The sequence below is a fragment of the Callithrix jacchus genome, chromosome 19 (assembly GCF_049354715.1).
Source record: "Callithrix jacchus isolate 240 chromosome 19, calJac240_pri, whole genome shotgun sequence".
Lineage (NCBI taxonomy): Eukaryota > Metazoa > Chordata > Mammalia > Primates > Cebidae > Callithrix > Callithrix jacchus.
In genome coordinates, this window is record NC_133520.1 from 14,791,002 (window position 1) to 14,812,305 (window position 21,304).

General features: G+C 43.3%; 1 protein-coding gene across 3 annotated transcripts in view; it reads left to right on the plus strand.

Annotated features, from left to right (window-relative positions):
- The window catches only part of PTPN14 (protein tyrosine phosphatase non-receptor type 14), a 198,260-nt gene extending 178,327 nt beyond the window's left edge, over positions 1–19,933 (plus strand). For all 3 annotated transcript variants that reach the window (XM_002760523.7, XM_035281339.3, XM_035281338.3), the window contains 4 exons: positions 3,551–3,679; positions 6,664–6,898; positions 11,554–11,717; positions 18,021–19,933. In XM_002760523.7, the coding sequence (XP_002760569.1) occupies positions 3,551–3,679; positions 6,664–6,898; positions 11,554–11,717; positions 18,021–18,149 (657 nt within the window). In that variant the 3' untranslated portion in view covers positions 18,150–19,933. The remainder of the gene's footprint in view (positions 1–3,550; positions 3,680–6,663; positions 6,899–11,553; positions 11,718–18,020) is intronic.
- Positions 19,934–21,304: the final 1,371 nt, after the last annotated feature.

The window sequence follows — 21,304 nt, forward strand, 5'->3', positions numbered from 1 at the left end:
TGTCCCCAGACCCTCAGGGAGTGTTTTTGAACTCCTGTGCTTTTCTTAGTCAAGTGGAAGGGCATGTCTATCACTGCAGAGAGAAGGAAGTCTAGCAGCCTCAGGAGAAACCTCAGGTCAGCGATTTCTGAAGCCTGCTCATTACCGAGGCTTTAACTTTTCCTTCTCTCTGTGGGCTATAACTGTCTCTGTACTCACAGGAAAAACTGAAGATTATCCTTTTCAGTTTGTAATTAGCAAGTGATGGAGACTTTGGAAGTAATAGGTATTGCATTACTGACATTAACGTTTTATGTTCAATAACAACAGAACTATTGTTTCTCCCTTATAATATACAGGTTATGCATTTTATAGCACAAGTCTTATTATTGCATGGTATTTAAAAGAATGGAGTGATTTTCACCTAAACTATAAAAGTGTGGTTAATATTGAATCTTGAAAGATTTTCCACATTAGTCAATTAATTTGTGTTACTAAATTTTTGTTACTATTTCAAATACCTCAAACATTTTTATGTCAGTATTACATAGTTTATCAGTTCTGCAGTTCAAAGTTTGAGTGATGGATATATGTGTACACATAGTTAAATCTTTCCTAAATAGCTTACCTTCCTCAGCGTCCCTATTCACAGAGGACACTTACTTCAAATGTCACCATTTGCTCTGAACTCTTAAGTAGGAGAATTTATTCATCTATTAATGTTAAAACCATTGTTGTAGGATATTGTTGAATGACACAGTTAATTGTTCAGTTAATTGTTGTAATCAGTAGCCTTAGAAACCTGTTTCCATCCTTGTCTAGAATTACTTGCTTTCCTCATTGTACTTTTTACCTGTAGAAGAATTATTAATAGGTTCCTTTGAGCTTCTAAAGGCTAGTTAGGTATCTAGCTTGTGTATCAGTTATAACTAGTTTTGACACGGAAGTATTTTTTATTAATATACACAGATAACCATATTTTTTTAATAATTATGACCGGGCTCGGTGGCTCAAGCCTGTAATCCCAGCACTTTGGGAGGCCGAGGCGGGTGGATCACAAGGTCAAGAGATCAAGACCATCCTGTTCAACATGGTGACACCCGTCTTTACTAAAAATACAAAAAAAATTAGCTGGGCACGATGGCGCGTGCCTGTAGTCCCAGCTACTTGGGAGGCTGAGGCAGGAGAATTGCCTGAACCCAGGAGGCGGAGGTTGCGGTGAGCCGAGATCGCGCCATTGCACTCCAGCCTGGGTAACAAGAGCGAAACTCCATCTCAAAAAAAAAAAATAATTAGAAAGTACTGTCAAAGAAGTATAAAAGAGCAGCTATCATAGATCATATTGCTAATTTTTAGTCTGGTTTTTTGAGAGTGAGAAGTAAAAATTGGACCCTAGGAAACTCTTAAATAACTGGCAATGGTGTGTTTCATGGGCTTAGTTTAGATTCTGAAACAGTGACCAAAGTAACGTATTCAAAGAAGGATGCAGATCACACAGCTGCTTCTTGATGGAGTGTCTATGAACATCTTGCATCGCAATAGTGTATTATCTTCTTCTTTTGGCCAGATCTCTTCCACCATTTTCCATCTGCTCTCTGAAAAAAGCCGTCCCTCTGTATAAACTGTGCCCATTGGGTATCGTTAACCGAGAAGCATTCCCTTCCTTGGTATTCTCTGCGGCCCACATTTCATCCTGTGGATCCGGGTTAGACATGGGTGCATTTAATAGACCCATGAGCTTGCAAGAACTTGGCCCAGTGTTTTGGAATAGAGGTGTATATTTTGCCGATGTTTTCCCCCCTGGGTTCCAAGCAGCCATTAACACAGAACAGAGATTTATTTGCTCCAGAGGTGGAATCACATCTGTGAAATCTACCTCAGTAGCACTGCTTGTTGTGTTTTTAATGCAGGTTTTAATACCCCCCTGTCAATACTTGGAACATGCTGAAAGGCCCCAGGCAGCAGCATTCTCTGGAAGTATTTATGGTTCCTATATGTTGGGTGCCAGAGAGGCTAATGTTTAAAATCACAATTCCACAGATAAACCAAACTCCTAGCCAGCAAATATATGAATGTTGTCTCCCACCAGTATTTGGAAAATGGATTTTTCTTGCCAGCTTTGACCCAAACATGTTTTGTGTAATGAGACAATAACTTATATTGTTTTTGTTTGAATTAAGTCAGCACACAGTTTTACAAAATAAACGAGGGAGCAAAGTTTCAAACAGTGATCACTTCATTGCTTTTTGATCTCTCCAGAGATCTGCATTGCATAGATGTAGAAGGAGCCTGACTTTGCAATATTAAGGCACAGAGCTTGAAGGGAGAACAGAAAGAATTCCTCCAGAGGCCGCCATTTCACCTTGACAGCATGACCTTTACCACTTTGAGTACAACTTCTCATTTCTGGTTCTCTGCAGCTAGTATTTATAGCTGTAGAAGTATCTCCTGATCACCCTGAGCTGCATGGGGTAATAATTTTATTATCTGAAGTCATGTCATGACTCTGTAGTTCAGTTGGCTGCAGTGGTACTACCAAGGTGAAGTTCTTGATAAAATATGTGCTGTTGACAAGGGCATTCGTAGCATCTCTGCTGTCCGTGGCACCACAGAGCAGCAGTGACAGCAGAGGTTTATGGTACCCTTCATATCCGATCCGCAGGAGAAAGATAGTGATCCAGAAGGGACGTTGTTCCGTGGTCGTTTTTTTGTTTTTTGTTTTGTGTGTGTAATTGGATGCCCTGGAGTGCTGCTTTTCAAACTGGATCGTAACACAGTGGTAGAATGTGAAATCAGTTTGGTGGTCATGACCAGGTGTGTGTTGTGTGTGTGTGTCTGCGTCTGTGTGCGTTAATCAAATAGACTAGACTACAGAAGAGAAAAGAATGGAAAGTGTCAGAGTACATTGCACATAGTAAGCATAACTATTATTTCCGTAACGAATCCTAAGTTATACATGTTCATGTAGATGCATATATACATGTATCTGTGTGTATGTGTTTTTAATAGGCACTAGTTTGTATATACTGTGATTTGTAAACCAAGATCAAGTTAAGGCCAGGCAGGGTGGCTCACTCCAGTCATCCCAGCACTTTGGGAGGCTGAGGTGGGTGGATCACCTGAGGTCAGGAGTTCAAGACCAGCCTGGCCAACATGGTAAAACCCTGTCTCTACTAAAAATGCAAAAGTTAGCCAGGCATGATGGCAGGTGCCTATAATCCCAGCTCCTCCAGAGGCTGAAGAAGGAGAATCACTTGAAGTCGGGAGGCAGAGGTGGCAGTGAGCCAAGATCATGCCACTGCACTCCTGCCTGGGTGACAGAGTGAGACTCCGTCACAAAAAAAAAAAAAAAGGATCAGGTAGATATTTTAATAGACATGAGTGACAAAAGTCTTTTCATGTGAGGCTGTGTCACTAGCCTCTGTAGTCTCAGGATTTCTGTTAATTGAACTAATTCATTTGGCCCAAAAACTATCCAAGGTTTTAAAGTGTATACAGATGGACAGGTGGTCAGTAGGCAATGCTGTTCCGGACTTGGGGTTTATTTACTGACGCTTTCCTTGGTTTTCAGGTGGTGGTTGGCGGGGCAGAATGGCACTACATAGCCACCCAGGGGCCCCTGCCACACACGTGCCACGACTTCTGGCAGATGGTATGGGAGCAGGGAGTGAATGTGATTGCCATGGTCACCGCAGAGGAGGTAAGGGGAACGGCCTACTCCACGTCCTTTTCCCCAGGGCAAAGGGTAGCCAGAAGGTGGGCTTTGTACTGGCAATTTCGTTAACCTCTCCCTCTTCCTGCAGTGCTGTTTCTCTGCAAATGCTTTTCTCTTTGGTATCCATCTATTTTCTCTTCTTACTTCCAGATAGATATTTTTTCCCGTGGGAATAATTGATTGTTGTAGCTTTTCCTCCTCCCATTTTCATCTGGCTTTTAACTCTTTCCTTGGATTGCCACACACTAAACTGAAAATAAAACAACAGAAAACCAAAAAATGACCAGACTTTAGTTCAACCCGCTGACTTTGTGCCAAATGAAACAGTGAGCTTTCCACTGGAATGGGAGAGTCTCAGGCTACTCTGGGCAAATTGACACAGATGCCCAACTCCAGGCACCTAGCTCCACATGCATCATGCTTATCAGCTGAAAAGAGACCAGAAACTTGTTCCTGGAGAGGCCTCTGTTCTTTGGGGAGAGAAAAATATATCTTTTTCTTCTTTTGCCAAGCCAAACATAGTTTTCTGCTATAACTAGAGAACTCTGTGTGATGTTATAAAAAACCAGCCTACACTGCCAGTCCAGTCGCTGTTCAGCTTGCTGTCTTTGAGGGGAGAAGTGTTGTGTTTCTTCTCTTGTCACATTCTCCTTCTTTTATTTCTTTCATTAAATTCCAGTTTATGTTTTGAAATCATTCAAGGGACTAGTTTAGTGTGTGTTTACCAGTATCCATGGTATTGCAGTGGCCTTTCCTAGCTATGTTAAAGGGAACAAAGAAAATCGGGGAGGAAAAAGTAATATTTTCCTTCATTGACTGTTCTGAGCATTGCTTTTCAGCACAGTCCATTAGAAGAAAATAATGAAAGGGAATTCAGGCTCTTTAAAGCCAGTTGTACTTCCCTGGGCTGACCCGTTTGACCTTCCCACAAAGAGAAGGAATCCTCCTTAAAGCTTCTAGAATAGATTTATCACCTTATCAGATCACATCATTTCAAGGCATTCATTCACTTAAATACAGTTTACCTACCATCTGTGCTAACTTCAGGAGTACATGGTCAATGAGACAGGCACCATCCCTGTCCCCATAGAGCTTGTGTCCTAGTGAGAGGGACATTCAAAAGTGAACAAATAAAATAAATTCAGGTAGCAGTAAGTGCTGTGGCAAAAATGGAAAAGTACAGTCCAAAGAGGGTCTGGGTAGGTTGGTACAGAGGTAGGTCCTCCGGCCTCATCCCTCTTCCTCTTTGTGTGGGTTTTAGCCGCAAAACTGCCATTTACACCGGGGCACTCCTACTAAAGGATAGCTTCCGGATGTGCGACCCCGAGCTCCAGGCTCTGTATCATGTCTCACATTTGCTGGAAGGCTGGAAGTGAAAACCTTATTAATAGGAGCATAAATTCAAGGGAGAAAAAAAAATTTTTTTTTTTTTTTTGAGACGGAGTTTCGCTGTTGCTACCCAGACTGGAGTGCAATGGCATGATCTCGGCTCACTGCAGCGTCCGTCTTCTGGGTTCAAGCAATTCTCCTGCCTCAGCCTCCCGAGTAGCTGGGACAACAGGCGTGCACCACCGTGCCCAGCTGATTTTTGTATTTTTAGTAGAGACGGGGTTTCACCTTGTTGACCAGGATGGTCTCGATCTCTTGACCTCGTGATCCACCCGCCTCAGCCTCCCAAAGTGCTGGGATTATAGGTATGAGCCACCGCGCCCGGCCTGAAAAAAATTTTTTTTAATGGAACAAAAGGTTAGGAGAGAGCGTGACTAAGGGATACTCTAGATCAGGGGGTGGCCAAGGACCCTCTGAGGAAGTGGTATTACAGGTGAGACAGGAGTGACAAGGGGCCAGCCTTGCCAAGACGAATAGCGTTTAGTGATCTGTGGGAGAGCTGGGAACTCATAGTTTTTTTAAATCCATAATTGATTTATACACTCAGCAGAAATATAAATTTGAGGTATATCTGCTTTCACATGATTGGTAAATAAAAGAGCAAGACATGTTTCCCACTTAAGGAGACTCAATTAAACCAAATGAAGTCAGGCAAGGTAATTTGTATCCCCCAAAGACATGTTGCTTTGCAAGTAGGCTAGACATTAGGGTTCCTCTAAACAGCCATCAGGGTTCCCAGAGCCTGTCACCACTGCAGCTCTGTGTTCAGTGTTCCTTCTCTCTCACCACCTACTCCTTGCCCTGAATCTCCTCAGCTACCACCTCCTCCACACTCCACCTCTTCTCCAGGGATTTGAAAACCGTGTAAAACTTAAACATAGACCTTGTGTAAATGGTTGAGAGTACAGAGTCTCAGAAAAGATTATAAAATCAAGGGAGAAAGAACAGTGATGTGACCAGCTCTTCTCAGTTCTAATTGTAGATTGAACTGAAACAAATTGGTCAGGCTCAAAAAAATGTGAGATTGACACTAGCTAAAGACAGCATCAGTAGTCATTGTGCTGTCACAGAAAGAGCTCTGGGCTGAACATCTGAGAGGAGTAGCGTGACCTAGAGCACTTGCTGGAACCTCTTGCTCCCTCGTTTAAAACCTTTGTGACTTCCCATTGCCCATGGAGTGAAATCCCAACTTTCCACCATGGACTGTGAGGCCGTTCCAGTGTCCTCTCCTCCCACCTGCCCCTCACATGTCACACTCCAGCCACCCGGAAGACCTTGGTTTCTTGAATGCACCAAGCTTGTTCTTGCTTCTAGACTTTGCACTTGCACCTCTAACATTCAACTGCATCTCAGTTGTGAATCTTTTACCTTTTACACTCATATAACTGTCATTGTAAAGACCATAGCTTTTGGTCTTAATTAGCACGTATAGGATCTACCCTGTGGTAGACACTGCATAGTGCTACTGAGCCTAGCGATTTAGAAGCTATTTGCATTTTCTTCTGTCTTCACATTTTAGGATTAAGAGGATGGGAGCTTCCTTTGAGCTATTTCCAATTTTGCTTTTATGTGTGATTTAGGAGGGCGGACGAACCAAAAGCCACCGATACTGGCCCAAACTGGGTTCCAAGCACAGCTCAGCCACCTATGGCAAATTCAAGGTCACCACAAAGTTTCGAACTGATTCTGTTTGCTATGCAACCACGGGCTTGAAGGTCAAGCACCTATTATCTGGGCAAGAAAGGACAGTGTGGCATTTACAGTATACTGACTGGCCAGATCACGGCTGCCCAGAGGACGTCCAAGGGTTTTTATGTAAGTTTTTTTCTTCCAAGTCTGTGTGTTACCTGACTATTACAAACTGTGTCAATAATCCATCTGTTGGAGATGGAATAGAAAAAAAAGATGCTTTCTCTTAAGTGGCAGAAGTGTCATAACGTTGAAATGTGTTCCTTCGTTACTATGTAGAACAGAGAAGAATAATCCATGTCACTTATTCTGTTTACCTTTCATGCACATAAGCTAAGACTGTGGTCGACGAATTGGCTGTACCTTGATTTAGACCTTTAGCTACTCATTTAATCAGTACTTATTCTGACACACGCTACAACAAGGATGAACCTTGAGGAATGATACTGTGTGGAGATAATCCAGTCACAAAAGAATAGAAGTTGTGATTCTATTTACATAAGGTACCTAGAATAGGCAAAGTCAGAGAGAAACTAGGTGAGAGGTTCCAGGGGCTGAGGCAAAGGGGGATTACAATTTTTTTTTTTTTTGAGGTGGAGTCTCACTCTGTCGCCCAGGCTGGAGTGCAGTGGTGCGATCTCGGCTCACTGCAACCTCTGCCTCGCAGGTTCAAGCATTTCTCCTGCCTCAGCCTCCCAAGTAGGTGGGACTACAGGCACAGCCACCACACTTGGCTAATTTTTGTATTTTTAGTAGACACGGTGTTTCACCATATTGGCCAGGATGATCTCGAACTCCTGCCTCAAGCAATCTGCCCACGTCAGCCTCCCAAAGTGCAGGGATTACAGGCACGAGCCACCGTACCCAGCCAGGAATTACTATTTGATGGGTGCAAGATTTCTGTTTGGGACCGTGAAAAAGTACTGGACATGGTGGTGATGGTTGCACACTGTGAATATGCTTGATGCCACTGATCTGTATGTTTAAAAATGGTTAACTGGTAAATTTTATGTTGTGTTCACTTTAGCACATTAAAAAAAAAAGGAGAAATAAAATTTTAAAATAGGCCAAGCGTGGCTTATGTTGTAATCCCAGCACTTTGGGAGGCTAAGATGGACAGATCACCTGAGGTGAGGAGTTTGAGACCAGCCTGGCCAACATGGTGAAAACCCATCTCTCCTGAAAATGCAAAATTAGCCAAGCATGGTGGTGCATTCCTGTAATCCCAGCTACTGGGGAGGCTGAGGCAAAAGAATTGCTTGAACCTGGGAGGCGAAAGTTGCACTGAGCCGAGATTGCAGCATTGCACTCCAATCTGGGCAACAAGAGTGAAACTCTTATGTAAAAAAAAAAAAAAAATGTGCCGGCGCGGTGGCTCAAGCCTGTAATCCAGCACTTTGGGAGGCTGAGGTGGGTGGATCACAAGGTCAAGAGATCGAGTCCATCCTGGTCAACATGGTGAAACCCTGTCTCTACTAAAAATACAAAAAGTTAGCTGGGCATGGTGGCGCGTGCCTGTAGTCCCAGCTACTCAGGAGGCTGAGGCAGGAGAATTGCCTGAACCCAGGAGGCGGAGGTTGCGGTGAGCCGAGATCGCGCCATTGCACTCCAGCCTGGGTAACAAGAGTGAACCTCCGCCTCAAAAAAAAATTTTTTTTAAATAAATGAATAAATAAAATTTCTCATGAAGGTTTGCATTCTCACAAGCCCTATATTTCCCTACAGTGGTAAACCTCAGTACTTTCTCATGCTTTTTTATATTTTTATGAAAACACTAAGAAGTATTGAAACCCTCTTGTAGTTTTTGAAACTGAAATTTGCTTAACGACTAATTCATTAAATTCTGTATATGTGTATTTTTAGAACATGGTTATATTAGAAACTAATTCACCAGATTATGTGCAGTATTTTATTTGAAAGGCCAAAAATTGGGCATGTACCCACTACATGCCAGGCACTGGATGGGGCAGAGATGACACTGAGTTCACAGTCTTTGCTTTCAAGGTATTCCCAGTCTAAAGGGAAAGACAGGCCAGTCATCACTGTCTGAAGATGAGATCTGATACCCTCCTCTGCTTTTCAGTGGTGGCTGCAGCTCTCTCTTCTTTTCCATATGCTCACCTGACTATCCTGTGCTTGTCAGGAAACCCCATTTCTTACCCAGCTGGAAAGGAGCCCTGGATGCTCCCTGTAGCCTGTGCCTGCTCTGTTGTTGACTCTCCAGCTAGAGGAGGACCTGTGACCACCATGGAGGGACCGTCATCCAGATGCTGGATAATGTCACAACCTTGATTTTATTTTGGTATTCATTTAGAATGGGAGAAGAAAGGAAGGAGAGAGAGAACAGGTTTTGAAGAGCTAAAAATACTGATTTACAGCTTTTAACAAATATTCTGATGTGTACTTATCCAGCGATAAAAGCATTTCATTTCTGTGAAAGTGACAATGGTACTTGTGGGTTTGGTACTGAAAGCAGAGACTAGAAGGATGACTGGAGTCAGAGGATCTTGAGTAAGATCCAGAGAGGATTCATGATTTGCTTGCGGGTCAAATGGGTCTGTAGCTTAAAATACTAATAAGAACTTCCCTTCCTCCTAACAGTGCTCATTGTATTTCTTTCAGCTGATCACTTGCGAATTGACTTACTAAAATTTTCTACAAGAAGCAGAAAATGGAAATAATGTAAATAGATCAGTTTGTTGATTAGCTAACAACTCTGATGAAAGAGTGAGCGTATAGGGCACTTTAAAGTATAGTCTTTTGCCGGGCACAGTGGGAGACCAAGGTAGGTGGATCATGAGGAGATTGAGACCATCCTGGCTAACACTGTGAAATCCCGTCTCTACCAAAAATACAAAAAATTAGCCAGTTGTGCTGGTGGATGCCTGTAATCCCAGCTACTCAGGAGACTGAAGCAGGAGAGTCGCTTGAACCCAGGAAGCAGAGGTTGGAGTGAGCTGACATTGCATCACTGCACTCCAGCCTGGGCTTCAGAGCAAGACTCTGCCTCTAAGTAAATATATAAATAGATAGCTAGCTAGATAGAATAGTCTTTTAAATCAGAACCAATTAAGGAAACCCTGTCTACATTACCAAAGAATACATAGTATTTTTTAAAAATGTAAAGGTAAGTATTATGTTTTTAGGAAACTCAATACCCATATGCCATGCAGGGCATTAGAAATGTTGAATTGGGTCTCCTAGGTTTTAAAAGGTTTTTGCCTGTGTTGGAATTAGATTGCCTGGATGCAGAGTACCCAAGCCAAATTGTTTACTGCCCTCCAGAAGTCTTTATTGAGTTACAGCATAAGGAATTTTATTAATATGATTGACGGAGGAAACATCCATTTGAATCGACCTTCCCTCCACTACATGAAAAGCTCTATTTGAAAGTGTCATTACCCAACATTCCTTTTGTTTTTCTTCTTAAATTTAGCTCAAGTAAAGCTTTGTCTCTTGTATGTGAATATTGCCTTTGGTCAGACAGAATACTCAGTTGCCTAATGTCTCTCCCACTTGCAGAAAAATTGTAAAGAAGATTCCACAAACAGTATCTAGCTTGTATCGGTGCCTAAATAACTACTCCCTCTCTGCATCTCATAGCATCTTCTTTCTTGTTTTGTCCTATCTTATTTTACTGCCAGCAGTACTGCTATGACTAGTACTAACACAGTTATTACTAATCATCGTCATCGTCGCAGTAGTGGTGGTGATACTAGTTTGCTTATTTGGTAAACCACTTCAGATTATTTTATAATTAGGTAAGTATATAAAGGAAAGTACGGGTTCTTTATATATATGTCTGTAAACAGATGCTTTTAAATTATTTGAATGGCTGAAACCCACTTTTTTCTCTTCAACAGTGTAAACATTTCCCCTAGAGTCTTGTTTACACTTTTACCTTAGGATGAGGTTCACTGAGTGTCAAGAACCTTTAAACCTCTGTTTCTCTCCTCAGCTACTGACCTAAGTTATTAATTAATTTTGGGGGGTTTTGGGAATGTCTGAGGATTATATTTCTATACTTTTCTCTTTTGTCATGGTTGTGAAAAAAGTCATTAAGGCTTGGAATCCTGTAATTTTTCTTTTGTGCCTGATTGGAGTCATGAACACACCCCTCCCTGCACAGCCCTGCTGAGCCAGGCAGATGCTGGAAGGCATGGGGGGGTATCATGACCCCTCCATCTCGTACACATGTTGCCTCCAGAAAGGGGGTTCATCTTGGGCTATTTTCATAGCCCCATGGAATCCATGCTGGAAAGCAGACTCCCCAAAGTCTACTTTAAAATCCAAAAATGAAGTCAAGCCTCAGTTGACATTCACTCATCAGTGAGGGGAAGGAAGAAGGGGCAGATGGATGCTCTCTCTCCACCAGAAATTGGCTCTGACAGGCGGGCGTTTCAAGGGGACTTAGCAGTTGTTCTGATCCCAGTCTGTTAATAGCAGGAATTGCTGTAAGTAATGTCTAGAATCATCTGCTTGGGGGACTTAGGGATTTGCAGAGGGGAAAACAGAATTTAATTTTTAAAAAAGAACTATTTAATTTAAAGAACAAATTCTCCCACGAACTAATCGACTCCCAGCTGGTCCTTTCTGGATCCAGGACTGTACAGTGGGTACCAGCCAAATAATTAGTGTCTTGTAAGAACTGTAAATTATTGTCACTTAAAAAAAAAAAAAGAAAAACACATTCACCATCAGTTCTCTTCTGCTCCCCCTCCCCAACTTATATACAAAGCCATGGAGGACTTTGGTGACAGGATTTGCATTTTGTCCTGCAGCCTACTTGGAGGAGATCCAGTCGGTCCGTCGCCATACCAACAGCATGCTGGAAGGCAGCAAGAACCGGCACCCGCCCATCGTGGTCCACTGTAGTGCTGGGGTGGGAAGGACCGGTGTGGTCATTCTTTCTGAGCTGATGATCTACTGCTTGGAGCATAACGAAGTGAGTCATTCTGGGCTTCTCTCTGAATACTCCACCTTGGGGACAAGTCTACACCCTGGCCAGACCTTTGCTGGGCCCTTGCATTTTCAGTGGTTAATTTCCTCTCTCCTGACATTTATAGGCCGCCTTATCTTTTTGGCCTCCCACTACTCCATGTAAATACCCAGATAAAAGGAGAAATGAGAGTGTGCAATAGAAAAAAAACACTTAGAAAATGTGATCTTAGCGTCTACTTTCAGAAGTCTATAGCATTTTGGTTTTATTGTGGGTAATTTTCCATGGTGAGTTATTTGACCCCATATAGTTTAGATGCGTCTTGCATTTCTAGGATGTGTTCTAGCCTACTAGGTGAAAATATGTCTACTTGGAAAATGTTTTTCATTCTTCAGAGTAAGGTTTGGGGGTCATTCGCTTGTCTAGTCTGGCGGTTGCGTGGTGTAGCGGAGCAGAGTAGATACTTTGAGCACACAAACACCCCCATCTTTGCCTTGGCTGGTCGCCCTACCCCTTCTCCTTGCAGAATTGGGCTGCTCCTGAGCCTGTGCACACAAGGTGTGTGGCATTCCTTTGCTGCTGAAGGACTAGGGATTTAAACTGAGAGGGTTTTGGTTTTGTGTAGGTGAGATAAACAGCAGTCAAAGCTAAGGAATAGTTCTTCTCCCTTCTAATTACATGGGACACTAGAATTTTTAAGGGGCTTTTATCTGCTATATCAGCCAAGTAAAGGAGCCATGTACATGTTACTCCTCCTGTTTGACAGAAGAGGAAACTGAGGCCCAGAAATAATTACGTGATTTGTCTAGTGCTATGTGGCTCTTACGCAGTGGAACCGAGGCAAGAAGCAAGGTCTTCTCTGTCTGTGTCCAGAGTTATTTCCGGTTCTTTGCTCTGCCTACAAACGCTGAATAAGATTTGGTTCTTCTCAGTTTTCAAATTATATGGCTTGAAAAATTATAGGAACCTTGTGGTTTGGTAGTCCTTAAATTACAGAATGATTTGTTGCAATTCGGTGGAGGAATTCATATGATGATACACCTATTTATTCAATAGCATGAATAGTTTGAAAATCAGATTAAATACTGCTATATAAAGTTTGTCACATTGAAACATCCAGAAAAAACAACAAATGTTAAACATGTTCAAAGGATTTTTAAACGCTCTGCCTATGAAAAGATAATTTTGAGTAACTTCTAGTCTGTCTGTGGGAATGTTTGTGCTGCTAAAAATTGGAAGAGGGGCAATCCTAACTGTAGCCTAATGTTAGAAAAACATAAAACAAAGCTTGAGCGAATGGAATCAGTTGAGACTCCATAATAGAAATGGCATTGCCCTCTGAGTTTTTACCATTTTGTCCCACATAAGATTTTTTTATTGCTTCTCTATTCCTGTCAATATTACAAATCTCTAGAACAAATGAGTAACCTGCCACAGAGTCTTAATCCATCCATCCATTGCTAGGAAGACAAAATAAGATGAGGTGGAATCAGTGTGTGCATGGCTTGAGGGCCTCATGATCACCTCCCCCATCTAATTGTCCCTCCCTTTCCCTCATATCATTTTTGTCACCAAACTCCCCCCTTGTTTTCTTTTTTTTGAGACAGGGTGTTACTATGTTGCCCAGGCTGGTCTCAAACTCCAGGGTTCAAGTGATCCTCCCACCTTGGTCTCCCGAATTGATGGGATTATGGTGTGAGCCACAAGGCCTGGCCACTCCCCTTCTTTCCCCGTTCTCTGTGCTCCACTCCCCATTTCCCCTTTTCAACTCAAGAAGCCATTCTGTCTTGTCTGACATGAAAGACTGTTCTGTTCTGAGCTCTTTGGAGACCCATCAAAGGCTGAGCCTCAGTGAGGTGATGACATGGGGGCTCGCTGAACACCAGATGTTATTGGTCCGGCAGAACACAGAGAAGGCATATCAAAGGCAGAACAGTTTGGAGTGAGAGCTTTGGCCTACGTGGTCTCCTGTGGACTTGGTGAAGGCTTGCGGTGGTTAAATGCTCGATGATGTGTCCAAACATAGCGGATTCCTCAGTGCCTAACTGCACGCCAGAATATTCTTTGCTGGAACGTGGTCAATCCGAAAAGAACTTCTGTTCCCATTGATATTCAAAGATAGCAAGATGACTCATATTTTTCACTTCACTTCCCCTAGCACAAATATAGCTGGTCTTATCCGTCCTACTTCCCAGGATTGCTATTGGTAGATGGTTAGGGGGAAATGCTCTACTTCTGTTCTGATACTGTTTCAGGCCTGGCTAGTAAGATCCAAGCCCCTATTTCAGGAGAAGAGTAGACCATGTTTAGTTTATTTTGTTTGTTTTTCAAGCAAAGATTATAACAAATAAATAAATATTAAACTTTGGATCCCATTTTTCTCCTGTCCAAACTCCACTGCCTTCTTTCCGCAGCTTCTGGATGTAACATACTTCATATTTCAGTCTGTAATTCATGCAGTTATAATTCTGTCAGTGAAATGGCCTTCCTCTTTTTGACTTGTCCCTCTCAGTCTCATTTTAAACACAGAAAAGTTGAGCAGAAACAATGAAACACAGACACTTGCAATGAAGTTGGTAGCTGTGTGGTGGGGAGTGGGGACAGCTGCCCCAGGCTGCTCTGGGAAGCCTCCCTGTGGCCCAGTCCTTTTGGTCACTCAGTGTTAGGTGAGACATTTTAAGATGCATAAAACTTTTCAGAAAGCAGTCATTTTATGGTCTGCAGTACATTCTGAGTCCCCTGGATATAGCTGTCTATTCTAACTACAGCTAATTACAAATGGTCAGGATCTCAGTAGCGGAAGGGCAGATGCCTTGATCCTGCCGCTTTTCTGAGTAAGTTACACCTTACTCGTAAACTGAGGAGGTGAAAATGTCTTCTAGACAAGATTGAGCAAGCGTCAACTGCTTTGTGCTTCCTTGGCTTGGGGCCACTTATCAGCATAGTCTGTGGGAGTGAATCTTTAAGCCAGCCAGGACCCTTTCATTGAAGACCAGGAGAACTTTCTTTGACGAATCCCCAGACTTCTCCATATCAGACAATATACTGTCATTTAGGCTCAGTCCTACAGGTAATTGAGATGGGAATGATGGTAGAGGAGGAGGAGGATGATGAGGCAGTAGAGGAGGTGGTGATGGTGACAACATTGAAAACAATATGATAACAGCTAGCTTGTGTCTAGTGCTCACCATGTGTACGCACTATTCTAAGAGCCTTACAGTATTATGTAAAGTTAGTCTTGTTAGTACCTGTGTTAGTCCATTCTCACTCTGCTGTAAAGAACTACCTGAGACTGGGTAATTTATAAAGGAAAGCGGTTTAATTGATTCACAGTTCTGCAGGCTGTACAGGAAGCATGGCTGGAGGCCTCAGGAAACTTACAATCGTGGCAGAAGGGCCAAGGGAAAGTAAGCAGGTCTTCAGCGTGGCAGCAGGAGAGAGAGAGAGCAAAGGGGGAAGAGCAGCATACTTTTAAACAACCAAATCTCATGAGAATTCACTATTACAAGGATAGTAAGAAGGAAATCTGCCCCCATGTTCCAGTCACCTCCCACCACTCATCTTGATTACCATTCAAGATGAGCTGTCAGTGGAGACAAAGAGTCAGACCATATCAGTATCCTTACATAACAGAAGAGAAACTGGGTCATAGGTAAATGAAGTAATGTGCCCACATCCCACAGCCAAGAAGTGGTAGAGTTGAGATTCAGCAGATGAAGCCTGACTCAGAACCTGTGCTCTGAACATCAGCGTGATCCTGCCTCCAGGCGAAAGCCTTTGGTGGATAGGGGAGAGTAGCAGCCTTATTCTCTCTCTCTTCTTGTATCTTCAGTGCCCAACCACAGAGTAATCCTCATCAGACATGAAATTAAGTTCATTATTAGGTGGCTGTAGGTCACATCTCATTATACTGGTCACTTTGCAATATAATTTAGGCAGAGACCTGCTTGTTACCAACAGAAGCTTGTAACATAGCCTCTTTATTTTGATTCATCATTTGAAGATTCACATGCCTTGTCTTCTTTTCTTATTACGCAGGGACTTGACTGTGTCCCTTTGCACCACTGTGATTGCACCACTGCACTCTAGCCCAGGCAACATCACAAGTCTGTGATGGCCATTCCTTAGTTGCTGTTGGACAAGAGTGACTGATGGCATGTGTCATCTTATAACTATACACGGTTTGGAAATAACTGAAATTAGTTTTTCAAGGTTGAAAGGTTTCAAAGTCAGACATACAGCTGAGTTTTTATTATTTTCTTTTAAACACTGGCTTAGCCCTTGAAAACTTCATGGGTCATCATTTGTCCTGTAAGAAGAGCTCCCAGAGCAGAGTGAATGTGCTGAGGCCACTATGGCCTCCACAGCTCAGGGGTGCTCCAGCCATGCGTGTCCTGGCTGGTGCAGGAGGATGCACATGGTGAAGGTGAGAACAGAGGACACTGTGGCAGCCACTGGTCTGCCCAAGTACCCATTACACTGTGTTAATTTCCTTCCATTAATGATAGTATATATCATTGTATATATTCTCAAAGAGTTCACACATAGGCAATCTCATTTAATACACAATGTTCTCATTTAAGACTCAAGGCCAGGCTCTCACAGTTGCTCTCACTCGTAATCCTAAGACTTTTAGAGGCCAAGGCTGGAGGATTGCTTGAGCTCAGGAGTTTGAGACCAGCCTGGGCAACACAGTCAGACCTCGTTTCTACACAAAATTTTTAAAATTAGCCAGGCGTGGTGGTGCTCGTCTATAGTCCCAGCTGCTCAGGAGGCTGAAGTGGGAGAATTGCTTGAGCCTAGGAGGTTGATGTTGCAATGAGTTAAGATTGCACCACTGCACTCCAGCCTGGGCGACAGAGCGAGACCTTGTCTCAAAAAAGGTGTTCTCTGTTAAAGACTTTTACTCCAAGTAGGACTGGTGTTCAGAGATGGTGCTTTGACATTTTAAAGGTTCACACTTAAATCATCTCACTTGATCACAGCCACAATCTGTGAGGTTATAATTGCATTAATAACACTTTTTTTTTTTTTTTTTTTGAGACGGAGTTTCGCTCTTGTTACCCAGGCTGGAGTGCAATGGTGCGATCTCGGCTCACCGCAACCTCCGCCTCCTGGGTTCAGGCAATTCTCCTGCTTCAGCCTCCCGAGTAGCTGGGATTATAGGCACGCGCCACCATGCCCAGCTAATTTTTGTATTTTTAGTAGAGACAGGGTTTCACCATGTTGACCAGGATGGTTTCGATTTCTTGACATTGTGATCCACCCGCCTCGGCCTAATAACACTTATTAATGTCAATAAAGGAATAATGAGGCCGGGCACCGTGGCTCACACCTGTAATCCAAGAACTTTGGGAGGCCAAGGCGGGCAGATCACCTGAGGTCAGGAGTTCAAGACCAGCCTGGCCAACACAATGAAACCCTGTCTCTACTAAAAATACAGAAAATTAGCTGGGCATGGTGCCACACGCCTGTAATCCCAGCTACTCCAGAGGCTGAGGCAGGAGAATCTCTTGAACCTGGAGGGCAGAGGTTACAGTTAGCCGAGATCACACCACTGCACTCAGCCTGGGCAATAAGAGTGAAACTCTCTCTCAAGAAAATTTAAAAAAAGGAATAATGAGTAATATTTATTAAGCACTCACTATGCACTAAATGCTTGATATGTATTTCATCATTTGATCCTGTGAGGTGGATGTTATTTTATACCCCACATTATTGCTGAGGAAATGTGTAACTAGGGCAAGGCCACAATGCTGATAGAGGAAAGGATTATTATCCTGATTTTATAGATGAGGAAACCAAGACCCTGAGATGTCTTAAATCCTGTCATTGGGATGTGGTGGAGTTGAGAGTACCAGTCAGGTCTAGTCAGGTCTAACTCCAGCCTTTATCTTTTATCCAAAAGACTAGTCTGTATTTAAAATAATACACCAGGACAGGTGTGGTGGCTCACGCCTCCAGCACTTTGGGAGACTCAAGTAGGAGGATCGCTTGATCCCAGGAGTTCAAGGCTGCAGCGAGCTATGACTGTGCCACTGCACTGTAGCCTCGGTGACACAGAAAGACCCTCTCTTAGAAAATTTTCAATTAATAAAAAATGAAATATCCCACCAGTGACACATGATGGCCGGGTTCTCCAGTTGCTAGTGTGAACTGATACATGAAACGCAGCCGGGGCAGATTCCCTTGCTTTCTCTCGTACCTGGGCATGGGCAGTGGGTGAATGCTTCCTGCAATGAGGGAATGACGAATGCTCTAAGGGAAGCCTCCTGTCTCAGGCCTTACACTTTCTTTCTTTTCTTGCAGAAGGTGGAAGTGCCCATGATGCTGAGGCTCCTCAGGGAGCAGAGGATGTTCATGATCCAGACCATCGCTCAGTACAAGTTTGTTTACCAAGTCCTCATCCAGTTTCTCCAAAGCTCCAGACTCATTTAATTCCCCTAATCCAGCTCCTGGAGGAGGGACTCAGCTCCATCCCACAGGAGGAGAGTCACCTCCAGACAACATCTGCTCCCGCCACGGGGGTGCAGGTGGCTGGCAGCAAGCAGGCTCTCTGAAGACAGGAGCCAAGATTATTCACACGTACCATGTATTATTTTATATGAGATAATTTATTTTTTCCTCTTTGGAATATCTTTTGTGAATTATTATAATGCAGTTTACCTTATAATAGAGAACTTTTCATTTGAACCACATCTTGACTGATCTGCATTGTATTAGGAAATGTTTCCTGGTGAATCATTTTGGGGACAGAGGCATGAGGGAGCACATCTCTTGTGAAGTTGCAGCCAGATTTGTAACCAGCCCTGAAATTCATCAGCTTAATTCATTCATCATGCATTGTTTATGTCCAAAGCAAAGATGGCAAGAAAATGAATTCATCCTGAAATTGAAGAAAAGGGTCTGAAGGAGCAAACACGATTCTTTTACATTTTGGGGCTCATGAGCCTTGATGGACAATTTTTCCTCTTCTTTTCTGCCCTCATCCTCAGCAATCTCCTCTCCCCCACACCCCTCCCACCCCATACTTGAGTTAGAACAGCTAAAGACAGCACTGCCTTTACAGTGCAATAATTGCCGCCTTTGGGGCTGAAAGAGAAGCTCTGTGTTGTGCTTTTCTTGACCACCCCTTATTCTGGGCTCAGGAGCTTGTCCCCTGCTGGGGACTGCACCCTGAGTATTTGCTGCTACCTCTCCTGTTTGCTCAGTAGGGCCCTGTCTGGTGGCATTGAGGCTCTGGGCCAGGCCATCTGTGCCGTTAAGGCTCTTCCCTGATTGAGAGAGGATAGCAGACCAGAGTGAAAAGAGAACGGATGGGCAGAGCCTTAAGGATTATGTTTTTCAGGCAGGGCCTTGATGATCAGTGCTTTTTGTTTAAATAAGATGGGTGTGCTGGACAGAGACGAGAAAGTTGAGGTCCTGGCTATGTTCCATCTTTCCATCAGTCACTAAGTCATTGGAAAGGTCATCAGGGAAACAGTTAGGGAAGGTGATTTATAGGAGCGGTTTGGCATTTAGCTACGTGGCAGGGGTCCTGGCCAGGAAACACATCAAATGTGGCCCCTGCTGTGCTGATGTTATATCTTCAGGCTTTGGCCTGCAAGAGCAGAATTAATCCCACTCAGGATCCCATAGTCCAAATTTTGGGCCACTTGATGAACGGTGGTAGAATTTCTCATTCGCAAAGCCCTTTGCTTCTTTCCTTTTCTCCATAAAATCCACTCTCTTGTTAGTTACGGTATTAACTGTCTTCAGTTTGAATCCCAGTTCTTAGTTTCTTCCTGTGGCTTCATTGGTCAGTGTGTACTTCTGAATTTCTTAGGTTAATACACCATAAATCATGTTTTGCACATTTTTCCTCTTCATTTTGGGGGATTTATCATTCTATGTCTACTTTTTCTTGATTACAGCTTTCATATGCACCCGTTGGTACATGATGGGAAGTCACAGGGCGTGCTCTTTCTGGTTGATTTGATGCCACACTTTCCTTGTCTTTTCAGCTCGGGGAAAAGGCAGAGGCGGAGGGAAGCATATGGAACACCGCAGTGGTCAGTTCCAGGAACAAACCTGCAATTTAAAAACTAGGTACGGTGTCAGCCAGGTACAGTGGCTCACACCTGTAATCCCAGCACTTTGAAAGGCCAAGGCGGGCAGACTGCTTGAGCTCAGGAGTTCGAGACGAGCCTGGGCAACATGGTGAAACCCTATCTCTACAAAAAGTACAAAAGTACAAAAACTAGCCAGGCATGGTGGCATGCATCTGTAGTCCCAGCTGCTCAGGAGGCTGAGGCGGGAGGATAAGAATTTAAGACTGCAGTGAGCTGTGATCCTGCCACTGCAGTCCAGCCTGGGTTACAGAGAGACTCCTGTCTTCAAAAAATAAATAAATAAAAAGGTTGTCAAGGAAAACTAGATGTAATAGAAAGGAAAATTTAATTGCAGTTTTTTTTTCTTAGAATTGACTGCTGTGAGAGTTCTATATGCCTTTCTTCATTGCTGCTTTTTCCCCCGAGCTGAAGACATGAAGGAGGGGCACCAAATCAACCAGAAAAATTACACCTTTGTGACATCTCATCACCACATGCTAACAGGTGCGCACTCCCCATTAAGTTCTTTGGAATATGAATCCTCTCAGTTTCAACTTGGCCAGGTGTTGTGGTGTTTGTACTCGGTATTTAGACTCAGAATATCGGGGGATGGAGGGCTTCCCTTCTGTCTTCTACTTCAAGGTCTGAAAACTCAGTGAAGGAGTATAATCTGAGCTTTGTAGATTCTGGAGTTTTGTTGTATGTCCTAGAAAGAAAACCGTTCGTATTACATGTATTTTCAGTGGAATAGGGCTTAGAACCCTTATTATGAGAGGCTCCTCAATAGGCAAAAAGGTATTTGTTTCCTTTCCTTGGAGGTTTTCCCATCCTTGGGATATTCTCCTGTTAGGGATGTTTGAGCAGGTGGTCTCAGTTACTGTTTTATTGCATGATGGCCAACATCGGTATTTATCTTTTATCTCTAAGCCCCAAGGTGGGCACTGTTAGAACATCTCATGTGGGCAGCATATAGATCTGGTATCTCTTTTTTTGTTTTGTTTTGTTTTTTGTTTTTTTGAGACGAAGTTTCGCTCTTGTTACCCAGGCTGGAGTGCAATGCGCGATCTCGGCTCACCACAACCTCCACCTCCTGGGTTCAGGCAATTCTCCTGCCTCAGCCTCCTGAGTAGCTGGGATTACAGGCACGCGCCACCATGCCCAGCTAATTTTTTGTATTTTTAGTAGAGACGGGGTTTCACTATGTTGACCAGGATGGTCTCGATCTCCTGACCTCGTGATCCACCCGCCTCAGCCTCCCAAAGTGCTGGGATTACAGGCTTGAGCCACCGCGCCCAGCCTAGATCTGGTATCTCTTTGAGGTCATCAGAGCTCATGGGCTTCCTTGAAATTCATCTGTTGTTCCTGCCATATGCTACAGGAATATTCCTTAGTACACAAAATGCAGGGAGGAAGTAGGTTTAATATTCAACTTTCCTAGCCAGAGTTTATATTGAAACGCAACAGAAAACATTTAAAAGTTGTTCCACGTATTCACTATTAAAA